At 39.1% G+C, this 23,895-nt stretch overlaps 1 protein-coding gene across 2 annotated transcripts in view; it reads right to left on the reverse strand.

The window, feature by feature from the left end:
• Positions 1 to 219: 219 nt before the first annotated feature.
• Positions 220 to 23,895, reverse strand: part of SMG1 (SMG1 nonsense mediated mRNA decay associated PI3K related kinase) — a 58,777-nt gene continuing 35,101 nt past the window's right edge. For both annotated transcript variants that reach the window (XM_053957409.1, XM_053957410.1), the window contains 33 exons: positions 23,357 to 23,641; positions 22,208 to 22,352; positions 21,796 to 21,934; positions 21,277 to 21,507; positions 21,007 to 21,184; positions 20,233 to 20,394; positions 19,739 to 19,956; positions 19,412 to 19,566; positions 18,262 to 18,484; positions 17,051 to 17,297; positions 16,234 to 16,463; positions 15,443 to 15,691; positions 14,926 to 15,064; positions 14,729 to 14,838; positions 13,911 to 14,129; positions 13,289 to 13,479; positions 12,510 to 12,682; positions 11,857 to 12,136; positions 10,874 to 11,146; positions 10,523 to 10,757; positions 8,799 to 9,025; positions 7,989 to 8,139; positions 7,708 to 7,897; positions 7,011 to 7,480; positions 5,789 to 5,926; positions 4,768 to 4,920; positions 4,256 to 4,435; positions 3,820 to 4,047; positions 3,168 to 3,379; positions 2,851 to 2,957; positions 2,347 to 2,526; positions 2,125 to 2,231; positions 220 to 1,468 (listed from right to left, as the gene is read on the reverse strand). In XM_053957409.1, coding sequence (XP_053813384.1) covers positions 1,391 to 1,468; positions 2,125 to 2,231; positions 2,347 to 2,526; positions 2,851 to 2,957; positions 3,168 to 3,379; positions 3,820 to 4,047; positions 4,256 to 4,435; positions 4,768 to 4,920; positions 5,789 to 5,926; positions 7,011 to 7,480; positions 7,708 to 7,897; positions 7,989 to 8,139; positions 8,799 to 9,025; positions 10,523 to 10,757; positions 10,874 to 11,146; positions 11,857 to 12,136; positions 12,510 to 12,682; positions 13,289 to 13,479; positions 13,911 to 14,129; positions 14,729 to 14,838; positions 14,926 to 15,064; positions 15,443 to 15,691; positions 16,234 to 16,463; positions 17,051 to 17,297; positions 18,262 to 18,484; positions 19,412 to 19,566; positions 19,739 to 19,956; positions 20,233 to 20,394; positions 21,007 to 21,184; positions 21,277 to 21,507; positions 21,796 to 21,934; positions 22,208 to 22,352; positions 23,357 to 23,641 — 6,503 coding nt within the window. In that variant the 3' untranslated portion in view covers positions 220 to 1,390. The remainder of the gene's footprint in view (positions 1,469 to 2,124; positions 2,232 to 2,346; positions 2,527 to 2,850; positions 2,958 to 3,167; positions 3,380 to 3,819; positions 4,048 to 4,255; positions 4,436 to 4,767; positions 4,921 to 5,788; positions 5,927 to 7,010; positions 7,481 to 7,707; positions 7,898 to 7,988; positions 8,140 to 8,798; positions 9,026 to 10,522; positions 10,758 to 10,873; positions 11,147 to 11,856; positions 12,137 to 12,509; positions 12,683 to 13,288; positions 13,480 to 13,910; positions 14,130 to 14,728; positions 14,839 to 14,925; positions 15,065 to 15,442; positions 15,692 to 16,233; positions 16,464 to 17,050; positions 17,298 to 18,261; positions 18,485 to 19,411; positions 19,567 to 19,738; positions 19,957 to 20,232; positions 20,395 to 21,006; positions 21,185 to 21,276; positions 21,508 to 21,795; positions 21,935 to 22,207; positions 22,353 to 23,356; positions 23,642 to 23,895) is intronic.

A 23,895-nucleotide genomic window follows, 5' to 3' on the forward strand; every position in this document is an offset into this window, starting at 1 on the left:
GGAAGATTCCCTATGGATGCATTACTGAACAACCATCTATAGAAGAAATATGGCAGAGGAAAACTACTTTGCAGAAATCTTTACAGATCTAGTTGAACAAAAATTTGAGAGTCCTTCATTTCTTGAATGATATGTATACCCCTGTGAAGTGAAGCACTAGAATTTACAAGTGTGAACTAAAAGGATTAGGAAAATGAAGTAAAAAGCGTATCACTCTCCTCCACCAGAACGTCACTTTATTGTTTATCTGTCATCAACAATGTAAAACTCTACTAGATACTCTATCCTGGTTTTTAAAAAGGTAAAGATTACATTGGATTAGCTACGTCGTACGAAAGAAACTACAGCAATCACAGTAGAATGAGATTGGAGGGACAATTTGAATTACAAAAAAGTGTACACTGCAAGCAGAGGGAAGTGCACATTAAATCAAATGCCTGTAGGAATCATTACTTTTAAATGCACAGTGACAATTTTGAGAAACTGTACATAATAGAATCACAAAAATGACTTTAAAATAACCAAAATTACATTTTGCATTTGACCATCCAACTCATAAGTAATCATTGATGTTCTATATTTTCAGTGCTTTTGGAGAAATTGTTTACCAACAGAATTTAAGTTGTTAATTTGACTAAACTGTGAAGTAGAAGGATTGAAATAAAAAGTATATTGGAAGTACGCCTAACCTACAAGAATAAGCCAAGAAGGGTGTATGCAAGGAGAGGCTGGGAGGGAGGAGTGAAAGGAAAGAGGAAAGGGAGAAGAGAACAAAGGCTTTTTCTTCTATCTCAGAAGTTCTTCCAATGCAGCGTGTATCTGACGTACAGCTCTTTGCTTTCAGTCCATTTCTGAAGTTTACATTTTGTAGCCTTTTCCCGTACTAACTGGTCAACTCAACCAGCACTGCTGCCACAGAACAAGAGGAACAAGGATCTGAATGCATCAAATCTGCCCTTGCTGTGATTTCTTCATGGCCCCATTTTTCTGTTTTTCTTTGAACAGGGTTCGGTGTTTCCTGAATTGTTCACAGGGTCAGGTGGAATTGAGTTCCAAATCACTCTGCCGTTTGTAGCATCCTGATTTCTTTCTGCAGCTGACCCCCAGACACGTTTGCAGTTCTTCCGTAGCAGAAAGACAAACCGTGTTGCTCAAGCGGTGAGCTTTCACCCTTGACCGTGGGGGTTGCAGACCATGTGTTGAGCGTATCCCTGAGTGCAGCTATCCTGCAGGATTCACTTCCCAGTGCACCGAGATTTCCTAGGTTTCCTCAGATTAAGCCCCAGTATGCATCACCACCGACTGTGGTGCGGCTACGGATGCCTGAGGCCGAGTTGATTCTGGTGGATGTCTGACCTCGCTGAACCAGACCGAGCTGCTGTCTCCCTACTCATACCCAGGCAGTCCAACCTTCATACAGCTGAGCCAAGTTATCTAGATTAGTTGCTTCCTTAATCACAAAGTCAACCTATTAAAAAGGTCAAACAAGGAATTAAAAATAAGCTAGAATTTGAAAAGTGTTTAAGTGATCTTAAAATTTACTGTCAAATGCCACCTGCATTTCACTGAAAAAAATCTGAAGTAACTGTAGACATAATTTCGTGCAGTCCACATAAGAAACAGGAAGCTGTACTAAAAAAAAAAAAAAAAAAAACCACCTATCTAATTCACAGTCCCTATCTTGGAAGTAGCCACACCATTCTCAAATAGACGTGGACAACTGTGTCCCCTGACTCCGTTGCCCAGAGACAGGAGTGGTTGTGTTATGTTATTGAACACAGAAAAGTTCTGTCCCTTGGGCAGCTGTACAGATCTCGTGTTCTCCCTGGCTATCAGCAGCTGTGGAAAAAATGTTAGCTTACTGACAGGCAAAAGACAATTTTATCTGATTCATGGCTTTACATAAACCTCCATATGAAAAACAAAAGCATATGACAGTTAAAAAAAAAAAACAGCAATGCAAGGCAGCAGCAACCTTGATTTGCACTGCAACAGCTCCCACCCCCAAAGGAACCCCCATTCACAAGAGGATTTTGGCCCTGAAGGCACACTGCAGCAGACACACCTGCTAATTAGCATGTATTTAAAGCGAGGACCAGTACTGGAACTTTATTTTCAACTCACCTGTTCAGCCACAGACATTCTCCTGTTGGGATCCACATCTCGGCCCTCTAACTTGGCTTTGACCCGCTTCCACACGCTAACTGCGTAGGAATTCCTCTCCTGCACAGCTACAGGTACAAAATAAAGTTAATGCAACTTGGCACTCCTGCACAGAACCCACTGAGGTATTTCTTTGTTGCTGTCAGTGGTAGGGTTGTTGGTTTTTTTAAGGTTTGTATTTACCTTTTCCTGTTTTAGGGTCCCTGGCTGTCTTTTTGGGACTACAAGCAACACTTTTGCCAGTTCCTGGGACTGTGTTTGGAGGAGTATCTGCTGATGTTGCAAGATTTTTCTGAATTAGCTTTCTTGCATTCTGTGACATCACCTCTGGCTGAGTTTTCTGCCCGGTATTGCTACGTACAGCTGTAAAGAAAGTTTAAAAGTGCTTAAAGTCTTCAAAATAATAGCATATAGAGGCAAGAAAAAGCACAATTAAACGCGTATCAAATTGACCTATCAGTTTTTCAGAACAAATGCATTTTAAATTTGCATTTTAAGTTCTGCACCAGTTTTCAATCTTTCCATTTTCTAATGTCTTTCACTTCATAAACAAGAAGTTTTATTCCACTGCTAAGAATTTATTTATATTAAGCAAATTGTCTGCATTTCAAAATTCAGTAAGAGGTATGATTCCCTCTCTAATATCAGTTGCTGGTGGTTTTGTGTTTGTACTTTTGCAAGTATTACCTGCTGCAAAGGTTGGCTGATATGTAGCAGCTGAAGTTGGGCTGGAGCATTCATTTGCTGTATCCGTGACTAAGGGTGATGCAAACCCCACCAGATTATTGTAGACACTGGGAAACATAATGGAGTTGATAAATACTCATGCAACTACTTGACTTACTGAAAATCCAAAAATTAAATTAATTCAGATTTTGCAAGAAGATTTCTGAGTGCTAAGAAAATCATCAAGTATGTGTTCATATCACCATGATGTGTTCCTGCTACATGAAAGCAGGTATGCAAAATGCCTTTTCTCACCTGAGACAAGGTAACTCTCTTACCTTTGGCTCTGTGTTTTAAGTTCTTTCAAGGTGGGAGTTATTTCCTGCAGCATTTCAACATGTTCCTGACTGCGGACTTGACCCATAACCTGAACTAATGTAAACAGAACTGTCTGAATATTATCTTGCCATGATTTATATTCACCCAGGAACTGCCTAACACTGTTCTCATAGGGAACATCTTCACCATCTGCCAAAGCCGCTTCTTCATCCTGTAACCAAGATGTGCAAAAAGGTCAACTGCTATATTTTGGCCAAGAGAATAAAGTGGAGATTTCTAAGCCCTTTCAGTCCTTCAGTTTGCCATTTGATTACAAATAACTGTAATTTTCAGTAGTTATGTATGAAGAAATAAATTTTTAAATAATGAATTTTTTTACAGATTTAGAACCAAAAGGATTTATAAACACAATGTTTCAACTGCCAAGAGAGAGAAAAGGTTCAGTTCAACCAAAGCCTGCTAAGGCTAATGCTAGAAAGTTTTATGAATTCTTAAACATGAACTTTATGTCTTGAACTCCATATGCACAAACATTTTACTGTTTCTAGATACTTCATGAAGCACATAAAGTATCTAACATACAACTGTTATTTTTCTTAAACTGTACTGACATGAGTTTGAGGAATAAATATAAGGATGTTTCAGGCATACCTTTGCCATAGCTTTCAGTAGATGTTTGACATCTCCAAGCTGTCTGTTATGACCCGTGAGCACAGTTTTAATACTATCCACCAGATTCTGAATTGTTTCACAAACTGTTTCTATTTGCTGTTCTCTTTCTGTTTGTACTGTTCTCTGTGTAGATATCTCCTGGGTCAACTGCTTGTGAGCTGAGTGAAGCCATTCAGAGCTGCCAATAGGATGTTCGAGACCAGTGCCCTAAAAGTAACGGAAACATTTCTTTATCTGTACCCAGAGATAAAATTCACTTGCTGTGTAACAGCACTGCCAAGTGTTTAACTGACAGCACAAACTCTGGGCCACACTCCCTCTGCAGGTATACATAACCCTGAGGATGGAAGACAAAACTGAGAAGTCCCTGCAGTGGTTCTGAAAGGTTTCATGCTTTGCTTTGCCCCGTGCTTACCACTCTCTGCAGCAGGCGAAGCTCCAGGTCAGACACGGAGCTGTTGAACTGCGATGCAAAGGAGCACATTTGCTGACAGCGTTTGAGGAGTTCAAACAATGCAGCATCGAGATTCAGGGCTTCTGCTGTCCTCGTACGTAAACTCTCAAAATGAATGATATTACTGCAAAGGAAAGTGACCTGAAAAAGCAAAGCCAGAGTGAGAAAAATTATTTCACTTCAACTGGCTATGAGACAAACAGCGTTTTTTTCATGTGCTTTGAAGCGAGGATTTTAAACACACAGATACTGCTCTGTTACAGTAGCAGTATCATCCCAGGGTCACCCAACCCTGCAGCAATTCTCACAAAGATCATTCCTATGGCTTTCAAGTGGGATTCCCAGAAGTGTTTGGTTATCTATGTTTGTTCTTTAGATGCAGAGCAGAAAAATATCTTCTACATAAATCTCGAGTAGGAAATGAAGAGTGAACACACTCATGAAGTCAAGAGTACTGTACTTATCTGTAGTACCTGGCTTGCTCTTTGACTTTCTTTCAGTACAAGGTTTCTTCTTTCAGCAATAGTGGCATCAAAATCTTGCAAGACCGGGGCCAGTGCAGGATTTGCACCTCCTGCCCATTTTAAACGCTGCTCAATACTTGCTTCAAGTGCTGCTAGTTTCTCCTGCATTGGGGAAGCAAAAAGCCCATAGAGATAATTCATACTTATGAAATAATGAATGATATGCAGCATTCTAAGCCTGGCTTTAAATAAATTATGCATACATAACACATGCAGACACTTTCTTATCCCATATATTTGAAATACTGTGGCATTCATGATTGACAAATGTTAGTTTATGCTGTTTAAAAGTTTATTTCCAGTACACATCACAATTGGATTTGATTGTTATATAAAGTCTACCTGTCTAGACTTTAACTCACCAAAAAAAAAAGCAGTCAGATTTCTAGACTAAGAATTATATAACATCATAGGAGTCCCTCAATTATTTTGCAAATAATTAAAGAAATTATTATAAACAGTACCTTCACAACCAATAAAGGAAATTAAAATTGAGAAAGCTAATCAGTAATTAACAAACAAATATTCTATATTACTGGCACCAAATAAATCTAAAATACTGAGCAAAGCCATAGCACACAAACCTTAACACACAGAAGAATTAATATGCCCATTTCTATAAAGGGAACTTCTGGCATTTAGCTAGCAAAAACAATAGTAAGGATGACCTAAGGTACACAAAGTTAAAGAAAATGAGCACTAGCAGCCTTCAGAAAGAAAGATACTTTCACAGATTTGTCTTTTTCTTAAAAAAGATTTACTGCTATTCCAAATAGAACCTTTTGGATGAGACAGCAATATCAAACAATATAACAGGACCCATCAGACCAAAAGAGATCAATGACAATACCCCCACATTTGTGTAACACAGCAACCCAGATAACATACTTTGAAGGTGGCAGATGATTTGCAGTTTGTGTTAGTCACATTTCAATGTGCTGCTGAACAACCTTCCCCAAAACAGCCATACCTGGACTGTTGCAATGGAAGCTTCAATCTGACTGAGCGTGTGAAGTTTCTTCTTCATGTTGGTTAAAATTGCTGAACGAGGTGGAGGAGTGACAGAAATAGCCTGGGGGCGACTGATGAGAAGATCCTCATGCTGCCACTTTAAGAAAGTAACAGCAAGACTTGATTATCAATATTGCTCAGCACAAAATACTTTGCATCACAAACAGCAATTCCACTGCTCTGGTACCCTTTATAAGTAAGGGCACTAAAAAGGTTGCATGTCAGACAGTACCAGCACAGCTCCAAGTCCTAAATCATTTAAGAGCATTAAATTATACAAGTAGTTGCAAATTATGTTTTGATAGCTTGGATGTTTATACCATTTATCAATCCACCAACTTACTAGATGTGATTTACACACACCTTTTTAATCTAAAGGAAAAGCCATCAATATTCAGAAACAATTCACTTGTGATACCTTAAAACCAAGATAATTTTTCTTATCAGTCTATGAAATGGTTTATTAACTGACCTGGAGAAAGCCTTGTCCCTGAACCTACAAATCACTATAAAGTAAAGATCACTGACAGTACAACACAACTGCGTACCAGTGTAAAGGGACACAATGGCATTTATCTAAAGCCTCAGAAAAGCAGTTTTCAGGACTGATACTGCTGCTATTTATATTTTTAATGAAGCAAAGAGTGGAGCAAGAAGACAGTCAATGTATTAAAACTTTGAAGGAAAGTTACAAAATGACATTCAGCAATTCATACCCTCTGTTCTAAGCCATCTCCTCCCTTAAGGTCATAATCTGAGAAAAAGGGGGAGTTTATGTTGGTTATCTATGTTTGTTCTTTAGATGCAGAGCAGAAAAATATCTTCTACATAAATCTCGAGTAGGAAATGAAGAGTGAACATTGCTGGTAAGAAAGCCAGTGAATTACCTATTTTCTAAAAACCAACTTAATGGCTGTTGAAAAAAATTACATTATTCAAGAAAACTTATATGTTGCAGAATTTACTTCTTGTAAAGCAGCTAGTCTTCCAGAAAAGCTAGCAATAACACTGTTCCTTATATATTTACAGCACAATTATAATCAAAATACCTTATAAAGTCCATTAAAATACCTTAGAATTTATTCAACAAAATATCATGTTTGTTGTGCTCAGACACTGTAACCCACGCTCATTTTTGCCAGACCCCATGTGGAAGTCCCCAGCCTGTGCCGGGCTCTCACCTGGAACATGGCAATGTGCAGCTGCACTCTCTGCAGGCTGGTCTTGCACGAGGAAATGCTGGTTTCCAGTCTGCGCACCAGGTCGTGCTTCTTCCAGGCAGTGTCGTAGGAGCTGGCCAGGACTGTGGCCCTGTTCATCACCAGCTGTGAGAACTTGCCAATCTGGATGTTGTGCTCCACAGCTTTCTTGCACAGGTCATCCACAGAAACCTTGCTTTCTGCTCCAAAGTCTTTAGCTTCTACCTGAGCAATGATATCAACACCCAGAGCGCTGATGAAACTGCACAAGGTCAGTCCCAAAGCTTGATTTGGAAGGCCAATTAAAAGCTGCCTCACAAAGTCTGCTGTAAAAGCCTTAATTGGCTTGGCCATTTGATCTTCACTAAAACAAGAGTTCCTGTAAAGGGCTTTCACATTGACAATTTGAACAGGTCCATTTACTGCATTCTGGTCTTCAATTGAACTGATTCCTTTTAAAGGGAAAGAAATAGTACTTCTGTTATAAAGGAAACATTTGATGCATCCAGAAGAATAATACCCAACTTACAAACACAGCAAAAGCACAGGAATTCATTTTTAGTTGCTGCTTCCTTACACATATCCAGGGTAAGTTACAGCAAAAGTGACCATTTTACATTCTTCTGAACAGGATGAGAAGCAGATAAAGGGAAGTGAATATTTGATATCATTTATTTACCTGACAGTGTCTTAGAAAAGGTACCACAGAGCCTGAAAAATTCTTTAATTGTTTGCAGTCTCTTCAGAAAGAAAATTTCCTCCAGGACTTGCCGATTGTTGTCATCATCGAAGAAGTTAACCTGGGTGCTGCGGGCTTCCCTAATTATGTCAATCTTACGCCAAGCAAGAGGTATCTCCATCTTGTTTAGCTGAGCAATGTAAAGGAAATTAATTAGTTTGGTTTTTTAAATGTTTCCTAATTCTGGCTCAAACAGTACTCCAAAAAGAACAAATCCATACCTTTTCAATCAATAAACCAAATGCAGTTTCCACTTGAGCAAACATTCCATCAAAAGCTACCAAAAGCATCTGACCAGCTGACATTTTGGGAGTTTCATCAACTGAACCATTTCTTGGCTGAATCAGTTCACCATACTGAGCATGAAGTACTCTTAAAACGAAAAAAAAAGTTTACATGGTTTCGCTTAGTCCACAATAAACAATTTTCTTCAACTGACTGATTCCACAGATTCACTGTACCACTGATGGAGCCACCACAACTGGCTCAAGGGAAATACCACTTGACAATTCTGAATCGGTTTGTTGTGTACCAAGCACCTACCCAGAAATGTAGGTGCACAGTACAAGATACACAAGTCTGCTCAGTGTTCTGTCTCATGTTGCTTTTTTAACCAAGTCACTGGCTTATTAAGCAAAAGCTGCTCATCAAACCTGATGAGGAGTGCCATGGTTACCAGCTCTCCCTTTCACAGATTCCTCCCACAAACTAATTAACAAGTTCCTATTTTTAGCATCCTTTAACTTCAAATATAAAATCACAACTACTTATTTTTGAAGAAGTTGACTACCAAAAGTCAGCTTTAAGCAGATATAAGTGTAAATTGCCACAGCTCCATATTTCTGTGTATGCATGGGGATAAACACACAAACTGGCAGAGAGGAAACAAGAGCACACTTTCCACCCAGCACTCTGCTTAAGGTATTCTTGGGCAAGAACAGCCTGTATATCAAACAAAAAATTATTTTACACAAACTAATGTTCTTCAGTCTTCACTCTCTCACACCTAAACTGAAAAAAAGGTGATTTACCTTGCAACATCAATGTAATGAGTGTGTGTCTCCTCCTCTATACCCATAGCAGCATTTCGTAAGTAGGCTTGAAGAGATTCAACCAATGTTTGCAAAGGGACTCCATCAGTTGTTTGCTCTATAAGATTATCCAATTCATGGAGCATACTTTCTAAAGTATACTCTCCTTTCATTAAGCACCTAAGTGCTTCAGGGAAAATGATCTGTCGGAAGTTTGAGTTCAATTCCTGTTGGGAAATAAGTATGAAAAAGTAAAAACTTTTCCCCCTCAAAAAGTATGCCATGCAACATCTTTTGTCATTTTAATACTACATCACCATGCAGCAGACATTATCTAAAATACAACATGATGGTGGTCAGCCAAGAGTCCAAAGTCTGCTCTTGGATTAACTTTGAAGAAATCAGGAACACAGTAAACCCTGTACAAAGCCAAAGGTTTGACATCTGTAGCAACGTAGCAACAACAGCACCAGCAGCAATACCTGACAGCCATTCTCATCAGAGGCTGGGGGCAAAAGAGTTCATAATTTGTGAATTGGTGTCATCAATGTCAGCTTTTCTTTTCCATTACATAACTATGAGCAAATTAAATTATTTACTGAATTTATGATTTGCAAAACTGATTGGACTAGACAAAGGAAAAGTAGCACAAACTTGACAGGTAGTGATAATTTTGCCACAGAAATCGATGCAGGGAAGAAAAACAGTACCTTAAGTGGCACAGAGCAATTTTCCCCAAGCAGAAAGCAGCAAAGGGCTAAAGGCAGCTACAGAAAGAACCAACGTGCTCTGTCTCCAAAAGGAGATGAAACACACCAAAAAGACTGGTTATCTTGACTGCCAAGTGAGCAGGGAGTTCAGTGAGCACATCTTATCTAGGAGCTCACAGGGAGGACAACAATGTGTGGGTGAAAGATCCCCACTGCAATGCAGTGAAATTGCTGCCATGCACTGAAGCAGTTTGAAATGTTCAGCATTTCTGAAACAGTTCTGAAATGTTACAACTTCAAAGAGGGAAAAAATAAAGTGATGAAAATCCAAATGCACTTAGGCAGCTTGAGAGGAAAATATTTCTCAAATACAATACAATGGAATTAAAAGCCTCAAAAATTTATTTAACCAGCCACAGTTTATAAAGTATATCAGTTTTCAGCAGATATTTCACTCAAACTGCCTTTCATGGGTTTTTTGTTTTATTAATGTGGAAACATTTCTGAACCACAAAATTATAAATGCATTTTTCTCCTACCCAATATTGGAGACAGGGGCCTGTACAACAGGTTTTCTGAGTTTATTTGAAACTGTTTGATTCAGGTGAAAATAAGTAAAGTTTAGCAGGAGCAGAAAACAGAACGAACACAATTTGAAGAGTCTGGAAGTTCATCAGGACTCGCAGTAACAGAACAGAAAAATGAAAAGGAGACATGAAGCTGGTGTGTCTATAAAGCTGATACCAATGTCTTCCTCATGGTTACTTACTTGACAGCAGTTTTTTGCAATTTCTCATGTATAGATCAAAACAGTTTCTGTCAACCAATAAAAATGTAAATGACAGAAGCAAATGCCTGTTCAGCTCAATCAAATAAAGTAATCGGGAACAAGACTTATGAAAAATTCTCAGCAGCATCATAAACAAACATTTAGCCCGTTAAGGAAGAATTTATTAAGAATGACTTTGCTGAAGCCTTGAAGGATAGGGGGAAAATGTAACATAGAAGACTCACCTGAAGTGAGATATATACTCCATTGGCTAAGTGAACAGCTTCTGATGCTTCCATGGGGTTTGGAATATCTAAGTCCTGGGGTACAAGATGGCACTGCTTCAGCAGCTGCACAAGGCACGTGACATTCCCACTCATGCTGCAAAGCTCCTCCAGAAACCAGGCTCCATCTCTGGAAGTCAAATCAACCAGCTGCTCTCCAGCACTGGACGCTGCACCTTCCATCATCAGGTTTCGCCTAGATGAATTGAGACACTTAGCCACCGTGCCTGCTGCTGCACTCCTCACAGAATTCCATCACTGACCATTCCTGTGATGTGGTCTCCACCAGGAGCTTTCCCCGGAGGAACTCACCTGGTCAGCGCGCACAGAGCGGAGATGATGACGCTGGCCAAGCTGAGCGAGCCCTCCTCGCCGTTCTCGTGCAGGAACACCTTGATGCAGCGCTCGATCTCCTTGAGCTGCTCCTCGCACACGGGCACCGTGACTGCCTCCTGCTTCAGGCGCTCCACCTGCCGGATCAGCCGGCTGTTGATGTCGGCCGCGTAGCGCTGCAGCGTCACCTCCGTGGCCGTGATGAACTGGCACACGCTCGGCACGGGCTGGGGAGCGTACTGCATTTCGTACCTGTCGAGCACAAGGACAGTGACTACACTTCCCCTGCTCACGTGCTAACAGACTGCACTCTGCTCTGTAGGTAGGAAACGCACTCCATGTTTGAACCGTTCCTAAACCACCTACTCCTTAATGCTGAATACCACAAGAGGTTGATGACTACCCTAACAATGCTTTTATAAGGTCCTATAATGCACCATATTCCACACCTACTTACAAGGACATAAGACAACTGTCCTTGAAGCAAAGAATCAATATAAGATAAAAAGAAAGGAAAAGGGATTTCAGAGGAAATGCTCAAATATAATCTAGATCTTTTAAGCCAAGCCATAATAATGTTAAAACAACCTGACTTAAGAAAAAAAGAACCAGAAACTGCTTGAAAATCTACTAGATTAAAAAAAAACCCTTTACTTATTGATTTTTAAATACTAGAAGTTTCTAAAACTCAAAATATCACTACTCTGAAGCCACAAAAGTGAATTCTCCATTTGTTCATTACAGGAAAATGTTACTTGATTTTCCTGTTGAAGCACAGAGACTAAATTCTGGAATGGTACTTTTAAAGCAGTTTTTCATATTTACTCCAAATTTCCAGAATTACAACTTACTGTTGGTTTGCTTTATAATTAGATAGGTCATTGCAAAAGTATTAATTTAAATTATAAAATTGAAAATTATAATTTACATTCTTTGAACAAGTCATTATTCTGTCAACTTACTTCCTAAAGACATCCTGACAGCGCTCAATTGTCATGTTACAAATGAGCTCTTCCATCCAGGTTTTCCACTGCTCTATTCGGTGCTTCTGGAACACAGCTTTGGGATACTGCAGAGCTACTGTTGCATAGTTGTGCAATTGTTCCAAGCAACCACGTAATACAGATCTTCTCTGCTGCAGAAAAGCACCAACCTCTCCTTCCAGTTGTTCACACTGGCTGATCAGATGTGCCTGGCCTGCATTTTGCAGAAATGCTGTTGCTGGGACATAACTTGGAGGACCTTTAAAGAAAGAAGGTTAAAAATAAAGCCATGTCTGAAGACACTTTTATACAATAGAAATACTGAGTATTAAAACCTTTTCAAATTTTTTTTTAAACTTGTGATAAAGGAGCATAGAGAATTCATATTGAGAATTTTGAGCACAGGGTAAGAGAATCTCATGCCCAGTCAGGAGAAGACACAAATTCCTTGAGACAGCTTGGCACTGAAACCTTGAAGTGCGATAAATCATCCTTTGAAGAAGCTCCTTTCTTTTAACCAGTTACATACAGATCTTTGCCTTTAAGCTAGAGGATACTCATAATGCCTCCTGATATTTAACTCAAGTTATTTTCAAACCATTAAAACCACCCCCAGAAATACTATTTTGTACCTAGGTCCATTTGTGTGCTAATTTCTTGGAGCAGACTTGCAAGTTGTGTTGCCTCTAAATTACTGAAGGCAGTTTGGTAATGGGTTATCCACTGCTCAAACTCATTCAGCTTCACCTGGATGGCTTCCTGGACAGCTCTTTGTTGAGACTGCAACTGTGTGTGCTCAGAATACCTGAATTATTGAAGCCACAGAATCAAGTAAGTACTACAAGAAAGAAAATAAACTTAACACTATAGAATACAGAACAATATTGAACAATACAACTGTTAACCAGGAAATGAATATGTTCTCACCAATTACATTAAACTAACAATGTTGCATAATTAATTCTGTTTTCCTAGAAAATAATTAATGCCTGTGCCTATTCATGCAATTCTGAAATACTTGATTGATTTCAAATAACCTTCAAAAATAACTTTAAGAATTAGAAACTTAGAAGGAAGTATTTCTGTGCTATTTATCAATAGGTCCCTTATGTGGATTATAATGATGGGACACCATCTTCAGAACATTCCCTCTCTTGCCTTAAGGATCAAGTGTGGAACGTGGATAAGCACAGGTTATATTGATGGATTATGAAGTGCAGGACATAAGATTATTTAGTAGGAAAAGTAGTTCTTCTGTGCAAGGAGTGACCTGCTTACTGCAAGAATAGCTTTTACCCAGCTAGTCACTCGTGTACAGATTTCTAACATTTAACCCATAAGTAGTACATTGTTAAAACACCATCTGTATTGAACTGTGAGACTTCTGACAGAATTCCTGGCTCCTCTGTACCTGTGCTGAAGTGTGTGGGAGGGATGATCCACTCCTTCTGCACCTTCCAGAAATTCTATCTCTTCCAGTAGTTTTCCCTGCAACTTTTCTACATCTGTTAACTGTTCCTGCAGATTCAGGTACTCTTCTAAACTACTGTCCAGTTTTGGCAGCACAGCAAGCATTTCATCTCTGTTCTTAAACCAGTTAACCTGCAATCAAGACACAGATGTTACCAAACTGCACTAAATCAAACTGGCAACAGAAAGTAAGATATGGCAGAACTTAACCCTTCAACACCACCATTCATCTAACACTGCTTCCAGTGTTACAACTGCCAAATCTTAACAGATGTTCTTTATTTAAACTGCTCTCTAAACCTCTGTTTTTATTCTCCTAGCTCAGATTCAGGCAAAGCACTAAAACATGTTTTAGAATTAAGCATGCAGGAACTGAAAACTAAACACTTGCAAGTTCAGTATAAGCACTTCCCTTCATACAAACTCAATTTATCACAATAAAATTCATGAACTAGTGCTGATACGTGACCACATCTTCCCCCATTCCCAAAATGCAAATAAATAAAATGACAGCGCAGCATCTACTTTGTTTTAAAAATAGAAAATTATTGTAGTGAACTCACCTTTATCTCAGCCACCCTCGAGGAAAAGAGACTCCGTGTAATATCCCTTTCCATTTCCCTTTTGCTCTGTTTGTTTTCAGCCTGCTGGCCACCACCACCATAGACAGCCCCAGCAAATCCTGCCTCGCCTCCAGCTGTCCAGTCCACCAGTGGGTCATAAACAAAAGCTTCCAGCAGTGTAAGCAAAGTCTCTCTCCCACGCCGCATAATATGAAGGACCTGCATCGTATTTTAAACAGACTCGTTCTGATTCTGTGTCATCCTTGTAGAATAGTGGAAACTTAAGAGGCAAAATACTGTACTTGAGTAGGTACAGAAATCCATAATGTATCCCTAACTACTACACAGACAGGAAGAACACCGCCGTGGGTACAAATGCAGCTGAGCCTGTGGGAAGATCTAGCCTTCCACACAAACTCTATGCACAAGCCACAGACACTTAAGGAGGGAAAATCTCCCTTCTTCAGAGCATTTTTCTTTTTAAAAACATATGTGTCATGTTTATACAGGATGAGTCCCAAAGGAAGAGGGCAAGCAAAATATCTCAAAAAAATTCAGGAAAAACATAACATTTTAATCTACAACTAAAAGTCCCCTTTTCACCCTAAATTTTAGTTGTACCACTACTTGCATGTGCATTTATTAGACAATCTCATGTTTCTTAAATACCTACCACAGGATATAACTACAGTAAGCCCAATTAAAATCACAGCAGAAAGGTGAAGCCTCTATAAACCAGCAGCAGAACGTAGAATAGAAAAGTTCTAGGACAGTATTAGGCCAGTGATGGCCCTCAGTTTTCAAATCTCCAACCATACCTGCTCACAAGAAAGCCTGAACACCCCCTCCACTCCTGTCACTCCCAGTGCTGTTTCAATGTTGTGCGTCATCCGGAACGGAACCTTCTCTGGGACCCTAAGGCTCTTCCCTTTAAGATAAAAAATTAAGTTGTTTCTTTTAATTACCAAGAAAGAAAACCTTTTATTAGAATAACATAGAGCATTTTTTAAATTACCTTTTTCAAAGCAAACATTATAATCTATGTGGACAACTTCTCCTGTAGTCATATCTATAAGAACATTATCCAGATGTCTGTCTCCAAGACCAATGATGTAGCCAACCATGGACATAACTGCAGTGGATCTTGCATACGACTTAAAAGAGAGTTTCAGGAAAAAATTATTTGTGGGAATCCTCTGCCAACACATTGGACTGACTACCATCTTAAAACATTATTTTAAGTGTAAGTATAAAACAAATCAAGCCCAACTTATTCCAAGCAGTTTTCTATTTGTTGTTTGATGGTATTTTACAAGAGTTTTCATTTTTCAGGCTGATAATTCTAGTATAAGAACAGACTTATCTGGTCTATACCCATGTTTTAATTCAATGGCACAACTGCCAACATTTCATCCAACTCACAGCAGCACCAGCTCTCCAAACTCACAAGTACCACACCTCAGGCATTTGCTGCCCCTCATCCCATTAAAACCACAGCCTCTTCTATGTAAAATACAGTTGTTGTAACTCACCTGTGTAACTCTCCACCACTCATCTGGTGTGGTACACGATGACCAGAGCTCCTTAGCGAGGAGATTCGGGGGAGTTGCTTCCATCAGCTCTTCCAGAACAGCCCTCATGACATTCAAGGGCCAGTCACGACGTGACACGTCGAGACTAAGCCCAACTGCCTTTAAAGCAGGTCCAATTTTACTGTAGTAAAGTTCACTGGGTCTAGGAACTATTCCAGGGTTCTGAGGGGTCTGGTAAGAGTCCTGAGCCTAGAAGAAATGAAAAATGGTAGTTGATGCATTAGCACAGAAACATAACCCAAAATTCAGTTTTGGTGAGAATGAAATATGAAATCAATGCCTTGACTGAGCATGCTCAGAGACTGCTTTCAAAATTCAGCAGTTGAGGTCTAAATAGACTGAAAACACATTGTTTTGGCCTAATTCTACTCTCAAAGTAGATCTCATAAATATAACTGCAAAAACTGTATTTAGAATGAAATGAGTAAACAAGACATGGAACTAAAATAATTTCAACCAAGGTTAATTCTATTTCTAAAAAACAGTTCTCTCGAATTATCATGCCAGAACAGCATTTTTATGTTACATACTGTAATTATATATAAATAACAAAGATGCAATTTTATTGATTTCTGGTGAAGTCCCAAGGTACATGAATACACAGAACCCTCCTGCATTATTATGAACAAAACACAATCCTTGTAAGACTACATGACTTAGAATCACAAAGCAAATCAAAACAAGCATTTCTCTTCTGCCTTGTTCTACTTCGCACAGAACGCAGCCGTTACCTTCTGTGCCTGCAGAGCAGCTTCCCGCTGCTGCCAGCGCTTGTAAAGCCCAAAGAGAGGTGTGGCTCCATCCACCCACTGGATGAGGCCTGACCTTGTCCCCAGGGGCGTCACCGAGTAGTGCCGCGCGTGGAACCGCGGCGTCTCTTGCCGGTTGATCGTGGCAAACATGGTGTTCACAATGGATAAGAACTGCATGATTCTCTCATCTAGGTGCAAGTCTTCCAAACCTGCAAGATATTTGCTTAAAATTTAGCTTCTAAACAAAAAAATTCTTCTAAAGCCCAAAATGTAGCATTTTTTAAAACCTACTACATTTCAGACTATGCATATCTTTATAATACATAGATTAAAGATGAGTTGTTTGGCCTAAACCAAGTGTTTACATGGCATTTACCTACCAGTTTATGCCAGCTTGCTGTGTGAGCAGGACACACAATAGTTACAACATAACAAACAGGCCTTTCCCTTGCAGAGAAAACAAGAAGTCTCTAAAGTTCTCTTTTAGGGGCTACATTAAGCTTCTGGAAACCTGCATCCAGCTAAACCTATCAATATGCAAGTGGAGCACTGCTTCTGATGAAAGCCTTGTAAAGAAGGGATTTGACTTACAGTTTGACATAGCAAAATGCCTTGAAAAATATATGGTGAAGCGAGAGGTAGGGAAGAGAGAGAGAGCAAATGCTTCAAACTCCTCTTTCTCTGCATCATTCAGGCAAGTAAAACTAGAGTTGCACCATGCAATCTTCCTAACTTTAATACAGTCTAATTTATAACAAGAGACAGTACCTGGTATGAGAAAAATTCTATTACTTACCTTTGAACAGATAGGGATAGTTCTTCCCATCTGAACCCAGGAAAAGCAGCTTTTTAGGTTTGGTTTTGGTCGGCAGGATGGTGATGGTGCTGCCCACACTGTGGATGGTGACGGTGTCCCTGGTGGACACCTCTCCAGGAAGTGCTATTTCAGTGTTCATCATGGCAGCCAACCAAGGACTGATTTCTTCAAGTCGTAAGAGGTAACTGGCCCGTTTCTGTGCTCTTTGCTGCAAACTCAGCATTACCTATTCCAAAGAATTTTTTTTTCTTTTAGGCTGACATTCACGTTACAGTTAGCAGTAAGAACAAAAACACCCATCAAACCAGACTTAATGATGGTCATCTTCCAGAAAACAAAAGTTTTTCCTAAACTCCTTTGCACCCTTGCCATGCTGCTAATCCAGACACAGTTTAGGATGAAGATTACAAAAACTAAACAACATCCTCTATGCAGCAAATATACCCTGTGCAGTGATAAGAACCAAAGTCACAACAAATCATGCTCCTCAAGAGGTTTGCGCCTGTATTTATAAATATCTGAGCTGCATTAAAGGCAGCAGCATTCAGCAACCTCCTGTTTATGTATCTGAATGCTTGCTTGTTCTGCAAAAAGAAGAGGAAGTACAAGTAAAAAAGGTCTATTTGCATATAAAACCTCTGTTCTGTCTAGCAAGGTTTTAAAAACAGCAGGCTGGCTCTGGATAGACATGTGAGTAACATGTGAATAATTTGTTTCTCTTCACACCCATAAACTAAGAAGATGACAAAATTGACAAAGGACCTCTAGGAAGGGTTGATCACTTGAAGGTTGCTGCATGGCCCAAGGAGTATGCTTAGATAAACAGAATTGACTTGTTAAAACTTAAATCAACTAAACTCAAATACCAGAGTTTCAGAAAGACAGTATTTAAAAGAAAGAAATCCCTCTGCTCCCAAAGCTGACAGCATCCCAGACAACAGATGATGCAAGATTTGAAAAATGTAATTTCAATGGGTAGAAATGCAATAACAGACAACTAATACAACTGGCTAAAGGCAAAAAAAAATGGTGCTTTAGTGCCCAGTTTGCCTGTGCTGACTGCTGAGAAGAAAAGCTTCAGGCTGCAATTTTGATATGGTAAGAGAACAGGAAGAGGAGAGGGTCAAACACATGGTGCAGCAAGAGCAGCACGTGTCTCTACATTGTACTCTTCCTCTTGCATGTAATACCTCTTTAAATGGGAGCCAGCTGCTTCCAGGTTTAGCAGGATTCAAAGGATTCTTAAGCTTCTCTAGTGCATTTTCAATTGCATCTCCATAGTTATCCTGAAACCACTTCTCATGAGGAGTTTCTGCAGGAGCTGCAGTGATGCTCCTCACATGTTCCAGAGCAAACACAATGGGCTTCATCAGAGCTGTGTGCTTTTCGCGCATGATTGCTATTTTCTCCTCTCTGTTATAAAAAACACACAAAAACCTCCTTTTAATGCCATAAAACCAAGTTATCTCATAAGGACAGCATTAAACAACAAATGAGACATTGAAGAACTCACAAAAATTATTATTTCTCTAAAATGAGGTCTTCAGTTATGATCACATTAAAATGAAGAGTATTTCATTCCACCTTGAAAAAAAAGTGTTCCTCTGAACAACACTTAAAAAAAAAAAAACACCACTGAAATGCGTTTTTCACCACCAGAAATCCTGATTAGAAGCTCTGAGCAGAAATCACTTTAAGCAACTGATTTCCTTTAATAAAAGACATTTTTACTACTACTTGTTGAGGATGTATCACACTATAAAGAAGGAGAAGGCACATTCAGATCATTCTGTTCCCCCATTCCATGTCAGTCCTGGCTATGGAATTCAAGAGGCAGTTTTAAGTTTAGCCAGGTGCCCAGTGAATGGATCTGCTCTTCCACTACTCAGTTCACAGGAGAACCCAGGTGAGGGAAAGAGACAGCCTTGCTCAACACTGAAAACTAAAATCAGATTAAGACATTCTTGTTTGCTCCAAATATCTGCATTTACAGTGATGTCTAAATAGATTACACCACTCAACATGCTTATACTCATTTCATCTGACTTGGAAATGGAGAACTATAGGATCTCATTGTCCACAACACAATATACATTGGGTTCTAACAAGTTATTACTAAAGAAATCACAACATGGATGCACAGGTAGACAGTTTCTCTCATTTGACTGCAGAAGTAGCTGTAGCATAAAATGTTCCTGAAAAAAGGTCCCAGACTTACAAAGCAGCAGCTGGGATAGTATGGATTCAGGAACAACACCACTGCTGATTCATTTGACTGTTTACTTCCCCAAGGACAAACATTTGTTATGATTATCCCTTGTATTATTGAAGCAGACATACTTCCGTAAAGTGTTGTTGTTTTGGACCCTCTTGACTTCATCTTCCAGCTGCTGAATCCGTCTGAGGACATACATGTGCTGCTGCAGTAGAACTCCCAACCAAAGCTCATCCCAGAGAACTGTAACTCTGCGCAGCTCAGCCACAAGCATCTGAACCTGGATAAAGCAAGATTCACTTTTCAAAAGAACTAAAATTCACATCTGTTTCAGTAGATGAACAAGTTGGAAAAAAGAGACACAGCAAACTTTCAGTAGGCCAGCACCCAAGACACACAAATTACTTATTTGTGGTTCAAGTACCCAAGCAACAAACATTTGGATTACTTACCTGCAAAACCATTGTTGGATTTGCAGCAGAGAGTTTCTCCACAATTTTGCTGTAGCAATCTTGCATCATTGCTTGATCTTCATTTAATCCAGCTTTTGTATCATCTTTACTACTTTCTTGGGAAGCTGGAGTGCTCTCTCCATCACATTCACCACCCAACAGTTCTTCTCCTTGTATATTACCTAGCAAAGTAGGGATGGCAGAAGGCAGCTTGTTTCCTAAATTAAAACAAGATGATAAAATATTAGCTACAATAAAATGTATCACTCCACAGTTTATTCAGCATCAGGTCCCCATTAAGTACTGGTAAAGTATAAGAAAACATTGCAAAATCTGGTAAATCATATTAAGGATATCAGTGAGTTCCCATAATAAAAATATTCTTAAGATCAAAACTGAGAAAGGAAAAAAAAACCACCTCAGTATCATCCTACCCAGTAGATAAAAATGTAGTAGCTTAAGTTTATTTGAACACTTTTTCCTTTTCTCCATACCTGAAGTCTGGGATTCACTGCTAAGTGAAATGGTTCCCACTATTGCAGGATAGAGGATGAGATGAGGAGAATCCTGAGCAACTCGACAGAGTAAATTGCAAATGCTCTGCCGAACGTACACTTCTGGGTGATTCAGGCGGGAGAAAAGCTGGGGAATAATTCCTGCAGAAAGGGGAAAAGGAAATGTGCTGATTCACTTCATTCCTCTTCAAATGAGACAGAATTTTATTTTTAAAACCTTGCCTCTTTTTTGCATAGGGAGAATTACAGAAGTACAAATTTACCAATTTACAAAAAAGTCCAAAAGAAAGTGCAATTTTACAATAGGTGCCTCTTCTTTGCCTCCCACACTAACTCCCCTTCCTTTGAGGGGAAGTCCCTGAACAACCAGAACCTGCAGCGTAGTGTGACAAATAACTACTTCTGAAATGTGTGGCTTTAGTCACACATCTTTCTCAACTATAGCTAGAAAAAAACCACCTTCTTTGTTTTTTAGAGTGGTCATATGATGTAATACTTCACAAACCACATCCCCTTTCTCCTTTCTATGTCTTCAAATGGGGGAAGGAGGGGATCAAAATCTGTGCTACTTATCTACTTTACAATCAGAGCGTATGGCAGACTTTAACATCTTCAAGGACATAATTTAGTAAAAGACAGGGTCTCTTTTCCTCACATTTAAATAAAAATTTTATCAAAGTGCAATGAACACCTTTCTGCATTTAGAGAAAATGTCTCAAAATCAATTTTAACAGCTAGATAACATATGCTTACCTCTCCAAGGAGCAGTAGGTGTAGTTTCTAGCCCATGCTCCAGATACTGTCTAAGCTCTCCAGCATGTTTCACAAGCAGTCGTAACAGTCTCAGGGTTGCCATCACAATTACATCATCAGTGCTTTGCTCAGAGGTGTTTCTTAAGTGCAGTCTGGGATCTTCTTCATCAAGTGGAACCTTGAAACATAGAAATACTCCTCTAAGTTAAGTATACAGTTCATATCCTCATTTAGAAAACTTTGTAACTTGGTTTCCACATCAATACCAACCTGACCAGCATTGAGTTTGAGGAAAGTAAAGTATGCACTGCAGGACAGTTTATAGAGACTGAAGATCCTGTCTACAACTTTCCTCCAGACTTTAATTAATCCTTCTGTTGCATTTTCATCAAGATCTGAAAGCCAGGGACAACTTGTTAATAACTGACGCCATATCACATCCACCATATCATCTTCTTCATTGTCCTCATTTTCAGTGATTTGTAGAGTCATATCTTCATCCTAAATGCAAATAAAGGGAAAGCAGGTTTGATTAAGTCCTCCAACAATTTCTACAAGCAATCTTAGTTCCTAAGTCAGTTTTTGTCTAGCAGCTCATGCAACTGCATTACTTGATCACATTACCATAGCTCATCCAACAGGTAGGTTACCACACAGCTAACAGATGGTTTCTTGTAGTGTCTGAATTTTAACTTAGAGACATTTACAAGAGTTAACATGAACTACAAGAGGAAAATAAGGTTCATGCTGAAGCTGAATGTTTTTGTAAGCAAACAGATCTACACTTACTTGAATCCCAGCTGGCCGACACACTGCCTGCCCAAGAATGCCATAGATTTTTTCTTTATCCTCCTCTGCAATGTTGTCTGGAAGCAAGTTCTGAACCTCAGATTTCTCCCGGGGGAGCAGCCGAACACCTTCTCCCTGACTGTAACATTTAATGAATTATTGATCCCCATTACATGAGTATTTGTAGAGCTACTGCAAGTCTACATGTAAAACTTTTTGAAGGAAGAAATCATCATTATCTCAGAAATAAGTTAGCTTTGTTTTACAGAGGGCAACTAACCAAGAGAGTATTAATTTCTCTGCTCATGTGAAACTTCAGACCACATACAACAGTAATCATAAACACACAGAGAAGGTTTATCTTAAGAAAATCAATTGTACTGTATCAATTCAAGCATTAGGCTGCATTTACCTGGCATTATCAACTACTTTGCGGCCCCATCTATAAGCCCAGCTAGCCAGGGCTGCCCAAGACTTGGCTACTTCAGGTGCCTGTACTGAAGACAAGTGATACAGCTGGCCCAAGATGAAATCTGGTTCTCCAACTCCAATGTTTACTGTGATGGGAGAAATAGAGTAGTATGTGTTACAGTGTAAAACCTACTTCTGCCTTCCTTAGCACAGAAAATAACACCAAAAAATTATGGGTATACAGTATTTTTTTAGTAAAATCAATACCCAACAGTGCAAAATTTTCCAAAATGCAATTATTTTTTAGTTCTGACACAGCTTCAAAATAAAGCCTAGTTTCCATTTGCCAACAACCACTGCTGACACACTACAATTCCCTTCTCTTTCACAGAAAGGTGGAACTGAGGCAAGGAACTAATGACCTCCAAAGGAGCACAGTGCTTCAGAGAGAAGACTTCTATGAAGTACCCAGGGCACTGTGGTTGTGTCTATTTGTGTATATATTTATTTTCTTCACCATCAAGTCAGAAAGCACCTACTGTTTAACATCCACCAACAGCTCTACAATAATTCTGACTCTGCATGAGAGGAACGAAGTTATATAGGAAATCCATGTTTAAATGTTAGGATAAATTCTGTATTTCTTTAAAGAAAAGTCTGCTGGAAGCTAGGAATAAGAACACACTCTGCAGCAACTGCAGAAGTGTTCAGATTTAGTACAGATTAAAGATAATGAGAAAACCTAAAGTACTTTTCACATTTATGGGGGCCTTCATAACATAAATCCTGTCCATGCTTAAACATGAAAGATCTAACTCAAACTTTAGCAATACACAAGCTGAAAGCAAACACACAGAGCAATAACAGATACCTTCAATACAAAATAAACATATCTCATTTTCTTCCTTAGGCCATCATTACTTTAATGAGAAAAACGTGACAAATATGAAATATCAATATTAAGGTGTTTGGGTTTTTTAACTGTGTATAGTTACACATGTGTAATATATGTCTATTGCACAAAATGCACACCCTTGACACATGTATTAGGAAAACAAATACATGAGTGATGTAGCACTTAGTCTTTATCAATATAACTGGTATTATCCCTCACTATAATTTTAAAAAATAACAATGAGAACAAATGTACCTGTAGATTCACTTTCAATCCTAGGATATTCATCTTCTAGTGTATTAACAGCTGGCAGATTAATCAAATTATATATGTTTTTAGACAAGGTAGAGAGGCCAGTGTGATTCTGCTGCTGTTGAGCTCTATATACTTGTTTCAGCTGTCCTGAGATCTCTTTCCATTCTGCTTGAATCCATTTAGCCAATGTGAGAATAGATTTAGCAACTGCATATTCAGCTTTGGCAGATTTGCAGAAAGATATGGCACAAGAACTCAGCATTTCCATGGCATGTGTTGACTGGCCTGCATATCATGAAAAACAGATCTTCAGTACACTGTTATTATTTAAAACAATTCAGAAATTCAGCACACTCAGATACAACTTGTAGCAATATATTTTTACACAGAAAATTCTCTTTTCAAGAATGACAAGCATGAAAAAACTTGTGAGAACACTCTCAGACAGACAACAGCTAATGAGATGAAATCAGTCCCTAATGATGCTGTCCTATTGTGATTTCTTCAAGGTGAGGGGAATTAGCCTGATTTTAAGGCAA

This window comes from Vidua chalybeata, chromosome 16 (assembly GCF_026979565.1).
Source record: "Vidua chalybeata isolate OUT-0048 chromosome 16, bVidCha1 merged haplotype, whole genome shotgun sequence".
Taxonomy (NCBI): Eukaryota; Metazoa; Chordata; class Aves; order Passeriformes; family Viduidae; genus Vidua; species Vidua chalybeata.